The sequence below is a fragment of the Pezoporus flaviventris genome, unplaced genomic scaffold, assembly GCF_033815535.1.
Source record: "Pezoporus flaviventris isolate CSIRO_AGI_PZ_B2104156 unplaced genomic scaffold, CSIRO_AGI_Pfla_v1 ptg000080l, whole genome shotgun sequence".
NCBI lineage: Eukaryota > Metazoa > Chordata > Aves > Psittaciformes > Psittacidae > Pezoporus > Pezoporus flaviventris.
The window spans coordinates 617426-630782 of record NW_026892628.1 but is presented as its reverse complement, the minus strand read 5'-3'; the positions used below and the strand labels follow the sequence as shown (position 1 = coordinate 630782).

At 47.0% G+C, this 13357-nt stretch overlaps 1 protein-coding gene across 1 annotated transcript; it reads left to right on the top strand.

The window, feature by feature from the left end:
* Nucleotides 1–4655: 4655 nt before the first annotated feature.
* SLC25A42 (solute carrier family 25 member 42) lies at nucleotides 4656–12966 on the top strand. Its single transcript, XM_061474781.1, has 7 exons — nucleotides 4656–4761; nucleotides 5861–5972; nucleotides 8286–8311; nucleotides 9102–9268; nucleotides 9860–9976; nucleotides 10472–10623; nucleotides 11111–12966. The coding sequence occupies exons 1-7, from the start codon at nucleotides 4684–4686 to the stop codon at nucleotides 11434–11436; spliced, it is 978 nt and encodes a 325-aa protein (XP_061330765.1). The 5' UTR covers nucleotides 4656–4683; the 3' UTR covers nucleotides 11437–12966.
* The last annotated feature ends 391 nt before the right edge of the window (nucleotides 12967–13357 follow it).

The following is a 13357-nucleotide window of genomic DNA, read 5'->3' as shown; positions in this document are numbered from 1 at the left end:
ATTGAATGATACGCTTTCATTAGTGATGTTAGCAACATCAGAGAAAGGCAAGAATTCGGGCCTGGGTAGCTGTAATGAGGGGAGCTGGCGGAGCTGAATGGAGTGAAACAAGCGGCTTGACCGGAATGAAGTTGAAATTGTGCCCCAGAGAACCGTGACTTCCCCCAAACCCCTGTGAAAGGAAGGCCTGTGGGCCTGTGTTAGAAAATACACTTGAGCTCATCGAGTCCGACTGTTAACCCGGCGCTGCCAAGTCCATCACTAAACCATGGCCCCGAGTGCCCCATCCACATGTGGTTTAAATCCCTCCAGGGATGGGGACTCCGCCACTTCCCTGGGCAGCCTGTTCCAGTGCTGGACAACCCTTTTGGTGGAGACATTTGTTTTCTTACTGTGTAGGAACATGAAAACTCTAATGACTGGGCCTGCTTTTGTAGTAAAGGTATTTTTCTACTCCTGGGTAGTTTGGGGTCTGGCCAGGCTCTAGTAGAATGGGAGTGGTTAGGGTGTTGGTGAAGCCTGGAGAGATGGGCAGTGTGATTTCTGCTTCCATCAGCTGTGAGTGTTGAGCAAACCCCACATCTTCCTGCTGCTCTTGGAAGTCAGTGGTGTTCATCTGCCATGGGGGAGCATGTGCATAGCTGGTAGAACACAAAGGAGGCTTTCAGGCAGGCTGTGCCCCAGTGATGCAAAGTCCAACTTTTAAATACTGTTTAATTTTGAAAGCTGGAGATGAGTAATAATCCTCAAGCCTTTCCTTCAGCAGTGTGCTTCTAACTGTACGCAGCCTGGCTGCAGAACTTGTGCTTCTCTCTTAGTCATGGTGCCGGGCTCTGAAACTCCTCACCTCTTCTGTGAAGCAACTGATTCTCTTAAGACTTTGCCATTTACAGTACATTCAGATGAGATAGCTGAAATAACAGCACCATGATTGGATTCACGAGTGGCTTGGACAGCTAGAGCTGGTTTTGCTCCAAACCCCCACCTTGCTTTGGGCAATGAAGTGGCACCTGCCTGTGAGACTTTCTTCCTAGTAGGTTGCTTTTATCATCTGAATAACGTGATTCTGTCTCGCCTGTCCTTTTAATCAAAATCCCCACCAAGAAAAGCAGAATGTCTGACTTGTCAGAGAGGCAATTTGACAGCTTGATTGAACTTGCTCAGGTATTCATTAAGTGCTGCTCGAGATAGCTGGGAGAATGGAAGGGAGAGACTAACAAGGCTCTAGTTTTTAATGTGCAGAGCGTATTCTGTGCATCTCCTGGCATGAGAGGAATGCAGCTTGTTTTGGTGCACAGATGTTTCTGCAATTGCTAGAACCCAGGCAGGATACCTAGAAAGAGTCCCAGGGCTCAAAGGGCCATCACAAAACAGACCATTGCAGCTACAGTCATCAGTTTGTCTAAGATAAAACTGCCAGAAACAAAGGGCCTGAGCTTCCCTGGTTCACAGCTTGGTAAATAGTCTTTAATCCATGACTGAATTGGCGTGGCTGCATTAAAGGCAGTGTTTTCTGATGGGCTTGGAAACTGGATGCTGGAGTGAGTGCTTTGTATTTTCAATAAGCTCTGAGGATTTTTCTGTTGTAAAAGCACAGCGTATGTTACTCATTAAACCTCTTTAACTCTTGAACTCGCCTTTGCCAGCAGTTGTGCTTTCTGATTATATATTCTCTTAGGGGAATGCTTTGCTCTCCAGCACGTGGTGCTGAGGAGCCTGGATCCAGATGTGTGACAAGGACTCACGTTAACTACAATATGAATAACACAGAAGTGTGTTACAAAGAAATCAGTCTAATCCACAGCTATTTTTGTTCTTGCTGCCTGTGGCTTTGTCAACATCAGTAATGACTGTGTACAGAGCTCCACAAAACACAGGGATTTAAAGGCTGTCCCGCTGTGTCGCGTTGGGTTTCAGTGGATTCCTTAATGAACGAGTCAGGTTCTATATATGCAAAATAATGTTTGGCTTCTAATGGCCAAATTGACATTGGAACTTCAGAGCTAAGCTTTCTTTGTGCTTCCAAAGGGCAGGTTTGGTCCCAGCAGCCAGAATTCAGTTCGTAACTCCCTGACATCAGAGTCCAGCCGCATTGCTTTGCAGGGAGCAAATGTGAATGGAAATAAGAACCGCTGGTTTTCCATGTCAGCCTCAGCAAGTGTGGAGCCTGTATTTATGTAGAGCATGTGGGCAGTTTGGACGTGTAAAACTGAGCATATAGACAGGTGGTTGTAAGACCAGGGCCCTGAGCACTAAAAATAAAGAGCATGTCTGCAGAGTATCAAAGGGGATATTGTGGAGTGAGTGGACATCATCATTATGCATGTGCATGCTCTAAAATAAGCCCAGGCTTAAGAACTTGACTTCAGGTTAAAAAATGTCCTTTTAGTCATCTCTTTCTCAATCATCTTTCCAAATCGGGATTCGAACCAAAGTTACATATGGCATTCCTGAGCTCTTCAGCGTGACTTCTATTTCTGTGGGTTTATTTTTGGTCGAGAGAAATCTGATATTGTGACCTACATTTCCTGATTGGAGACAGCGAGGAATAATAACTCTACCTGTGATTTCTTTCATGCTTTTGCTGAAAGGCTTTGTTTTACAATACATTTTCCAGATACATGAGATAACAAGGTAAGGAAGTAAATGCAGATAGTAATTAGAAATACTCTCGTGTTCTTCAGGATCATTTAATGAAGTGCTCTGCTCCTGGTGCTATGAATCATCTTTGCTCTTGATCCGTATGGGATTTGTTGTACACGTGGTCTGATGTGACCAAGCTGCCAGACTTTTCAAATGCAAACATTGATGCTGTTTAGGTCATGCTTTGGTCTATCAGATGTTGCCCATCATTAGTTCTGGGTTTCATTTCATTAGCCCTACATGTCATGTAGGGACAGGACAAAGGGGAAATGGCTTTAACCTGCCAGAGGGGAGACTGAGATGAGCTCTTAGGCAGAAGCTCTTCTCTGTGAGGGTGCTGAGGCGCTGGCACAGGGTGCCCAGAGAAGCTGTGGCTGCCCCATCCCTGGCAGTGTTCAGGGGCAGGTTGGACACAGGGGCTTGGAGCAAGCTGCTCTAGGGGAAGTGGTCTCCATGGCAGGGGTTGGGACTGGAGGAGCTTTAAGGTCCCTTCAGCCTGATCCATTCCATGATTAAAACCTTGAGTTATTACTGTCTGAGCAACATCTTGCTATCTCCTCTATTCAAAACCACCCTCAGGAGTTGTAAACACATTGACATGAGTCTTCCCAGAGCTCCAGCCAGTGAGGTCTGGCATTACAGATGCCCAGGTGTGTTTGTCCTGCTTTGGATTGAGCGTGCATGGGTCACGCATAGCTTCCCCATCACAAACTGGTCATGCACGAATACAGACACGGCTGCTCCGGCTCTGCCTCAGTATCTGTGCTGCAGCCACAGGGGTTTGGGAGTGAAGTCTGGCACTGATTTCTGACAGTGATGTCCGGGGGGGGGGGGAAATAGGTCAGCAAGAATGAAAGGTGCTGACAAGCATATAATAGCTAGAGATTGTTAAAGGGGAAAAACCAGTCTGAAGACAGCTTCCCAGGTAAGCAAGCCGTGGTGCCTGTGGTTTCCCAGGCAGCCGAGGAGGGCGAAATAACAGGAAGACACGAGCAGGCTGTGGCAGAACTGGGGACCAGTTTGGGAATTTAGATTTCCTAACACTGCCTTCCTTGAAGGGACACTGGGCAAAGGGAAACGCGGCTGTGTGAGCAGGCTTGTTGCTTGGAAAACTGCTCTTTGGAGTTACACACCCCAGTTGTGAGTAGGTTGAGGATGCGGAGAGGGCACCTTTATGTGCCAGCTCCAGTTAGTTGGACTTCAGCTCTTCATTTCTGTGATTTAAGGATGAAAAGTTGCACCATAGAAAGCAGGGCTACTGGGGAGTCAGACACTGAAGTGGCAGCTTGTCTCTGAAGCATTATCTCTGCATGTATCCTCTGCAGCCGAGGTTAGGCTGGCATTGCCTTTCACGAGGCAAGTGGGAACAGGTATCACAGCAAGAAACATCTGTGCAAAGTGCCCCGATTCACCAGCTGCGAGCACGTGTGCAGTGCAGCTGTGAGGAAGAGGACTTCTGAACCACTGATGTGCTGCGCTCAGGCAAATCACTGGCGTCATCAAAACAGCCTTTATGGCACGTGTGAGGCATTGGATTGACCTCTTCCCTAGAATAAGCTCCAATTGCTCCTGGCAGGCTCTCAAGACCTGCTGCTCTCACTGTTCTTTCCATTTTCCAAGGCTGGGTTTTAAGTTTCTGCCTGACTTCTCCAGTATCTGGATGCTCAGCAGTGAGCCTGAGCAGCAGCCAAAAGCCTCACTGTAAGCAGTGGAGAAGGGCAGAGCAGGATCTGAGTCTTCTCTCCAGAAATGACGGAGATCTTGATGTAACTTGCACCCGAGTTCCTTGTGGCTGAAAAGAGTTCTTACGTAGCATCAAAGTACCCACACACACATAAACTGGCACCTTAAAGGAAGGAGATGGCACTAGAATCCTGAAAATGCTCTTCATCTGGGAGCTTTTCCTACTGAAAATGGCTCTGGAAGTAGGTGGCTCCTCCTTCCTGTACAAGCATTTTATTTCCTATTTTGACACTGACTCTGTTCTTGTTTTCAGTGTAGGAGCTGTAGCTCTTCTGCCCACTTGTAAGTGCAACTGGTATGGGTAATGGTGTGAGAGAAGGTCGAGTGGATTTCCAGCGGCAGGATGTGGAGCCGGTTCCATCAACCTTACCAGAGGTAAGGGCAGGAGGTGGTTGGGTGTGAGAGAAGAGCTGCGGGGCTGTGGTCTGAAGGGAGGACCTCAATGGGATTTGAGTCCTGAAGGAGCTGCAGTGTATGTGCAAGCCACCAAAAGTATGACTTTTGCTCTCTCTGAGCATAGCCAAGCAATTCCAGCCCTCTGGGAAGAGCTGGCAGGCAGGCAGGGCTGTGTTCATGGGTCAAGGTTATGTCTTGTTATGTCTTCAGTGGCAGAGCTGGGAAGGGAGGCATAAGCTTGGCTTTCCCTGCTCTTGGTAGACTCTAGCTAGCAACACTGGGAGAGAAGGTGACACTGAACCTTGATCTGATTTAGACTAAAACTCAGGCTGAAGTTCACACGTGCCTTTGCATAGCTGCCCTTGTGTTTAGCACCAGACAGGCAGGGATTGGAAGGGAAAATTGAACTGAACCACGTCTTTTGGTAATAAACATTAACTTTCTAGTTGTGAAGCATTCTGAAGAAAGAAAAATGTGGACTCCTCCACCCAAATACACGACCTATCACAAGTTTACATTCTTAAGTCTTGTCTCAACTTGTCTTACAGTCTCTAACCTTCATGGTGTTACATTTCAAGTGATTTACTTGCTTTCTGCCCATGTGTTAGGAGAAGAAAGCAGCTTTATCAGTATGAGCTGTGGCATGAATGTCAATAACAAACCACTGCCGTTCCATTTATCATGGTAGGAAACCTGTCTTGGTTTATTCTGAGGATCTTGAGAACAGTGTGGAAATAGGGCTTGTGTGTTAGTGGAAGGGTTGGAAAGGCGCTTTCCTTCTTTCCATGCCTAAATCATGAGGAGGTAGCAGCTTAGCTTTTGGAGACGTCAACAGGGATGTCCTGGCTTCAGCTGTACGACAATAGTACAAGAGATGACAGCCCTTGGAACGTTCCATCTCAGCAGACAGGTCCAACCTTTGTGCTTCGTGAGCTGACCAGGACTTTACTGTGCTTGAAATTTTGAAGAGACTTTGGACCCAAGCTTTTGAGAGGGGGGTAAATGCTGCAGCAGAAGTAAAATCTCACAGCTTTTGCTTAGGCTTGACTGTGTCCCACTGAACAATGCCTTGTTCCAGGAAACCCGGGAGAAAAAGAAAGTGCTCAACTCCCTGATGTCTGGTGCATTGGCTGGTGCTGTTGCTAAAACTGCAGTAGCTCCACTGGACAGGACAAAAATCATGTTTCAAGGTGAGTCCTGATGGCTTTTGCAGAATGCTCTTCCTTTATTGTTGGCAGAATCCAAAAGAGCTCCTCTGACCTGCTCAGCCTATTCCCTGGTGCTTCGCCCTCCTTCAGGCTGCAGAGACCTGGCAGGATGCAGACAGAATAGTGACATTGCCACAGTAAATTGAGTCTCAAAAGTTACTGCTTGGTTCTTGCTAGGATTATTGCAGGTGTCAGTCAGCTCTGTGTCTGGCCCATCCTACTGGATCCAAGTCTCATGGTACTCAGCAGGAGTTTTGATTTTTCAGTGTAACACAGATGCACGCGCTGCTGCTTAGTGATGGTGCCAGTGGATGTTGGCTGGTTTTGTGTTCTTCTACATCAGGGAGACTTTTGGAGCACAGAGTTTATAGACAGTGTAAAGTCAGTGCTTGAGGGGTGATTGGTAATGCTCTGGGTGTGTGTGTCTATTCAGCTTGGAGAAATAAGGTGTGGAGGGGCCAGGAGTGGTAGAAGGAGATGGGGTGACACTGGAGGGAGGTAATTGAGCTGTTTGAGTTTCTTGCTGAAGGCTGAATGCCAGGCTCTGCCTGCTCAAATGTATGCAGGATTTTCTACTAAGAGGTGCATTGGATTGCAGCTGAGTTGTTTTTGGTTAGAGGTGAACTTAATGAGGAGAAGCACTGCACAGGCATTCAGGCTGCCATACCTGGCTTTGTGTTACAAAGCCCTTTCTGGAACCTGCAAAGTGTGTCACTGCAAATGAAATGCATCTAATTGGAATAGAAAATTCTCACATGTTTCTTGGGATTTGGGATTCAGCCCCGTCATGGGCTCTGCTCAGTTCCCTGTTGCAGTGCAGGATCTGTCAGCCACACTAATTGTCCCAAAGGGAAGAGTGCAGACTGTTAATACAGTAGACACTTGGTGAAGCCAAGAATTTTAAATCTGGTTGACATCCCAGATTAAATGAATTGGGTAGGTTTTAATCTAATCCCTGGATGACATTTAATTTTGAATTGACTTTCATTTGACATGGTTTTCATCCTCCACGTAGCAGGGGCTGAGGTTTGGAATAGCAGGGATAGAGATCAGGGAGTTGAAGCTGTAGAGAGCTAAAGCCTGGGCTGGCTGCAGGCTGGGATTGCATCTGTGACCAGATGCTTGGGCAGCAGTGAGTACGTGCTGTGCTTCCTCATCAGAACAAACACTGTAGGTCATCTGAGGTTGGAAATGGATCAGAGGTGAGATGGAAGCTGCAGAACTGGGGTGAGTCAACAGCTGTCCATATAAATCACCTTTAATTTGCACAGGGCCTGCATTTATAGAAAGACCTGTTTGGTTTGGCCTGTTAACCTCGCTGCAAAGGAGAAGATTAAAATGTGCCCTGTCTGACCAATTCCTTAGCATCTAATGGGTTTCTTAGTTTCTTGCTGTCCTAAAGGATTTTATTCTGGGGCCTCTTCCCTGCCTGTGAAGTGGGAAAGCATCTTGGGCCATGTGAGTGTAGGAAGGTTGTCCCTTGAACTAGAGACTGAAGAATTCCCCTGTGGGAGAGGGAAGACAGCTCTCTTCCATTGTGGGGCCAGTTGCGATTGGTTATTGAGGTGGTGGTGTTATTAAAAACATTGAATTGCAGAAAGGAGCAGTGTGGTGAAAACGTATTTGCATGTGATGCTTGATACACTTGAGAGGTTACAAATCTCAAACGAGTTTGAAAGCATCTGCAATAGACACTTAATTGGAACCATGTTTCATTAGTGCTGCTGCTCGCGTTTTAGCCTGGGCTTCCTTCCTGCGGGAGGAGCGTTACAAAACGGAGCTGCTGGATGCCAAAGAAATGCTGCTTCCAAATGCCTGGTGTGTTACATGGCTAAAGAGACGCTGTCAGTTTGAATGGAGGCAAGAAAAGAACCCCAGTGTTGAGTTTTGCTGGGGTGAAACCATTTCTGCGTGGAGCCTCCCTAAACAGACCAGTTCTTTGCTGGATTCTGGCATTGGTCTGGAACCAGGGCATGGGAATGCTCGACTAAAAGAAATGGTCAGTGCTGCTCTGATTTTTATGTGTTATTTTCTTGATGTATTCATTTATTTTTAGTGCTTGAAGTGTGGCATAAACTGAGCATTGTCATAACAGTAGGTGGAAAAATGTATGGATGTGCTAAAGAACCGGGGAGTGCTTACCAGTGGAAAGTCATTGTTTATTCTAAAGAATCTCTATTTCCTCTTGCATTAATTCTTTTGCTTCTATTTATATGCCTTAGATAAAACGCCTGTATGGTTTATTTGATCCATCTAAATGTATTGCAAGAACTAATGCTCATTTTTTCTTTTTAGTGTCTTCAAAAAGATTTTCTGCCAAGGTGAGGTGATGTGTCTGTCTCCTGTTGACCTGAAGGGTTTGAGTAATGGTAGTAATAGCCCTAACAGCAGCTTTTGTTTGTATTTATTTCCCTTTCTTGCTTGGCTCTTAGTAGCAGCACTCACAGTGAAAGAGCACAGAGGGGGGAACTGGAAACAGTATTTGTAATAGTCCTGAGGCCATTGCTCTCTTATGTTCATGTTTAGTCCAGTGCCTCGCACAGAGGGGCCTTGGTTCCTCCTTCATGCTCCAGGTTCTACCTGTGCCTTTGGTTTGTCAGCCCTTTTCCTCTCCTGCCTGCTCTCTTTCCCCCAGCCCCCCTGGAGTTGTTGCCAAGTGTGGAGGGACTTTGAATTTAGGAGCTGATCGCTATCACGGCTTGCTGAATGTTTCATGGCATGCACGTTCCAGCTGTCCCGTGTGTGCTGTGCTCATAGGTGTAATCCAAATGGTTCTGCCTTTCACTAAGGGGATTAATTTGGGTTGAGAAGAGGTTTGCACAAGAAGCACTCCAGCTCTGTGCCTTGCCTGTGGAGAGAAAATGAAGACGTCTTGAACCTAAACCTCTTGTCTTCATGACTGGTTCTTTTTTGCTTTGATGTATCTGATGCAGTCTCCCCAGAGAAGATGTTTTAGTTGCAAACACAAACAGCTGATACCAGCTTACCGTGGTTGGGGTGGGAAGGAGGATTTGGAGAGGTTAAGCTATACGGTCACCTTTTCTTCCACTATTGTTTGGTCTCATCCTTATCATGATCTCCCTTGTCTGACCTTTGATCCATTGCCTGCAGGAAGCCTACAGGCTGATTTATCGCACCTACCTCAATGAAGGCCTCTGGAGTCTCTGGAGGGGGAACTCAGCCACCATGGTCCGTGTGATCCCTTATGCTGCCATTCAGTTCTGTGCACACGAAGAGTACAAGCAGCTCCTGGGGAGTTACTACGGCTTCCAGGGAAAGTAAGATGCAGCGTGGCTTTGATCCTGGCTGAGCAGGATGGAGCAGTCTGTGGGCCCATAGACTGGAGGGAGGGAGGGAGCACATTGCTCAGTGGCTTTGCAGAACAGGGTGTGTGTGAGGGGCCTGAGCAAAGGGCTGGGCTTCTAGTCTTGCACAGGGGAGATCTTTGTGAGAAGAAGACCCCATCTTCTAGAGGCATGAGCAAGAAGTGGCCTAGACATTGAGTTAGCACTTCCCTGTGCTGAGAGTGGGCAGACAAAACAAAAAGAGCTTTTCTTTGCAGGAGAAGCAACAAGAATTCAGCCTTGCGCTGCTGAGCCATGTGCGTGGTCTCAGTCTCTTGCTTTTGGGCATGTAATGTCTGAGACACCTCAAGTCAGGCTTTTTGTCCTCAACAAAGATATTCTGTAAGCCTCTGTCTTGCTGTCTGTGGCAAACCACAGCTGCTTCATCCCCAACCCACCCAACTCTCTTCAGTGAACAGGCAGGGAAGGGATTCGGTAGCAGGTAGAGTAGAGCCCTGCTCAAAAGCCACGTAGTATTTCCATCTCCAGGTGATCTGTTTGGTCTCTTCTCTCACCTTACTTTAGAGCGCTGACACCCTTCCCTCGATTCATTGCTGGCTCTCTGGCAGGCACAACGGCTGCCATGTTAACCTACCCTTTGGATATGGTCCGTGCTCGAATGGCTGTCACGCCGAAGGAGATGTAAGTGCCTAACGAAAGCAAGTACAAGCACCACGAACAATCGCAGCACTTTCTTTTAAGGTCAGATGACTTTATTCCCATTTTCTGGGTCACTTCTTGCTCAGAGCCTTTGGTGTAATAAACCTCTTACTGCTGGGGTCTGAGCACTGATTAAATGACCGGAGCCCTGGTTAGTCCAGGGACTGGAAGGAGATCGATACTAAAAGACCTCACAAGTAAAACCTGTGGGGGTTGTCCTTTAGGAGGCCAACTGGCACGATACCTCCAGAAGAGCTCCAACAGATAGGACAGCATGTTGTGATAGGGCAATGGGAGAGCTGGTGACAGGCTTCTCCATTTGCAGACAGGCTTCTGAAATCCCTTCTGAGCTGTTGGATGAGCTCAGAGCCCAGAATTAATTAATTATTGATCCTTCAGAAAGTCCTGTTGGAAGTGTTCCTGGTGTGTGCAGTCACTAACGAGCGCAGGTTTGCTTTTCCTGTGTCCATGTGCTAGGTACAGCAATATTGTTCATGTCTTCATCCGAATATCCCGAGAGGAAGGATTGAAGACATTGTACAGGGGATTTACACCAACCATCATTGGAGTGATTCCATATGCTGGGCTTAGCTTCTTCACCTATGAGACACTGAAGAAACTACATGCAGGTAAAGGCAACTTGCTCTGCTTTCAAATGAAATGCTGTAGGCTTTTGGCCCATTTGAGATGTTTGAATTCTGTGGTACAAGGCCTTTTCTGCCTTGAAGCCTATTGCAAAGTTCTAGAATCATAGAATAGTTTGGGTTGGAAGGGACCTTCAGAGGGCATCTAGTGCAGCCTCCCTGCAATGAGCAGGGACATCTTCAACTAGATCAGGTCGCCCAGAACAACTGTGCTCGTGGAGCTTTGTGCCTCCGTCTTTCCAGTTCCAGACTGTGAAGAAGGCAAGCTGCAGAGAAGCAGGATCTATCTTGCAGAGGAGCAAGAGGGTGCAAGTCCTGGGTGCAGAAGGACTTGGTTCCATACCAAGTCAGCTAACAGCCAGTCCCAGGAGCTCTGGCACTCAGTGCTCTCTTTGGCTCTCCACGCACTTGACCCTAACCATGTGTTTTCTTCTAAGAAGCTCTGTAAATGCTGCTCCTTTCTCTTTCCCAGATCACAGTGGGAAGTTGCAGCCATCGCCCCCGGAGCGCCTCTTGTTTGGTGCCTGTGCAGGTTTGATTGGCCAGTCAGCATCTTACCCCCTGGACGTGGTTCGCCGGCGGATGCAGACGGCGGGGGTCATGGGACACACGTACAGTTCCATCCTTCTCACCATGCAGGAGATTATAAGAGAAGAGGGACTAATCCGTGGCTTGTACAAAGGACTCAGCATGAACTGGGTCAAAGGTCCAATTGCAGTGGGAATAAGCTTCACAACCTTTGACCTGATGCAGATCCTTCTCCGTAAATTACAGCACGGCTCTAATGTTGAAAGGTAGTAGCTTAATCCCCACAGCCCTTGCTGGGGAAAAGTACAGCACGTGTAGAAAGAGCAATGCTAGCCTTCCCTCACCTCATACCTGCTCTCCTGCAGCTGAGAACTCACCTTTACTTGTTTGTTATTTTCTGTTGTTGGATTTTCTTCTTTTTAATGAGCCTCTGAGTTACTTGGAAACCTCAACCTGAAACTAATGCTTTCCTAAGCAAACTTCTTCCTCGAATTCTGCAGCACCGAGTCCTCTGCAGTAGCTGCCTCACCCTTCTGGTTCACTCTGTGATACCAGGAGTGGAGCCTCTCAAACAAAACCGTGCTGCTGCTGGCTCCTCACCTGGGTCTCTGTGGGCAGATGAAGCGGTGCATGATGAAAGAGAGGACTCGGTGCTGGTGGAATGAAGCCCTGAATCTGGGAAGTGACTGCTCTTCCCAGTAGGCAGTTCTTAGTTATTGAACATGTGCTAGCTGGTGGCAGTCTGCCAAGTGCAATATTCCAGCTCGTTTGTAGGGAATTCCAGATTCCTCTGACCTGTAAACATGAGTCTCCATAAAACAGGACAGAGCAGGATTTAACAGGTCCAGGTCACGTCCAGAACATAAGAAGTTCAGTGTGGGCTCTGGCTGGAAACACTATCCTTTTTCAAACGTTCTCATTTCTGAGTTGAGTTGCATAAAATATCCCTTGCTCCAGCATCCCTCTGAGATTACCAAAGACAGAGGCCAGCAGGAGAGGGAAATTCTGAGCAGTTTTGGAAATCAAATCCTCATGTTTGTCAGTGTTGAGGAGGGGCTGTGCCTGGATTCACAGACTGGATTGAATTGACCTGCAGTAGTGCTTTCAGGCTCCCCAAGCCTTTCTGTTGTGGTTATGGTCTTAAAGGCAGCGTTTTCTGAGGGATTTGGCAAACTGTAATGTTGATGCACTAGAAAAGGAAGTGTTACAGACTTGAAATTTCAGCAGTTTTATCCTGCAGTATTATTGCTGCTGCTTTATGCAAGAACAAACGTCAGGGAGATGCAGATCCAGCGATCCTGAGAGGCTCTTCACGTCCGGTGAACGTGGCCTGGCAGTTGGCTCTAGCTGCTGGTCCTGCTTTGGAACAACTCTGTTGTCTTATGGTGCCTGCTGTGTAGGTTGTGTCCCCTCTGTTCATTAGTCCATGCCTAAGCCCACTTGTTTTTATTCCTAGGGTTCTTCTGGACCAACTGGGTCCTTGAGAGCATGGGAGTACCCAAGCCAGTATTGACCCTTCAGAAATGATAACCTAGTGCCAATCATTTCCAGCTGCAATCTGAAAATGAATGGTAAAGAACCTTCCAGTGTTTCTATTTGAGATCAGTTTTCAGGGAAATGGAGATTTTTGGGGGTGGTTTTGGTTTATGTTCCATTCCTAGGTGAAATATGGAGTGTAACAAAGGTCACAGCAAACTTCAGACCTCTCTGAGAATCAGATGACATAAGCTAAGATTAAAAATCCCTTTCCAGCTGACACAGCCCACAATGTATTAAAGAAAACTAAGGTGTCATTTAAAAGCTGTCCTTTTCTGGTGTATTTTAGCTGTTGTAGTTTGAGCCTTGTGTCTTTATTAATGGGACTGGAGGTAATTGCACAATTGGTAGAAGTAGCTTTCTCCTTCCTTTTGCATTTGCACTTGTTCTTTGGAGCATAACTTGCTTCTAATGCCAAATATTTCCCCAGGAATCGAGCACCTACGCTTCCAGTTTGTGGACGTGGCAGAAAACCAGTGTACTGAGGTATTAGCATGTGTGGTGTTCCCAGAACACGTGGGATCAATCATGCTTTAATGCTCACGGATAAGCAGGGTATTAACCTCAGTGATTTCTGCCTCCTAGCCCACAAATGATGATTGCTGTTGTGAAACTGCAGTCACTGATTTACCTTGTGATTAATGTCAGGTGTTGC

Excerpts from the sequence above, each read along its gene's own strand:
- SLC25A42 (XM_061474781.1), top strand. The coding sequence starts at position 4,684 with ATGGGTAATGGTGTGAGAGAAGGTCGAGTGGATTTCCAGCGGCAGGAT. Across the intron at positions 4,762-5,860 it reads TTCCATCAACCTTACCAGAG|GAAACCCGGGAGAAAAAGAA; the intron begins GTAAGGGCAGGA and ends GCCTTGTTCCAG. Across the intron at positions 10,624-11,110 it reads ACTGAAGAAACTACATGCAG|ATCACAGTGGGAAGTTGCAG; the intron begins GTAAAGGCAACT and ends TCTCTTTCCCAG.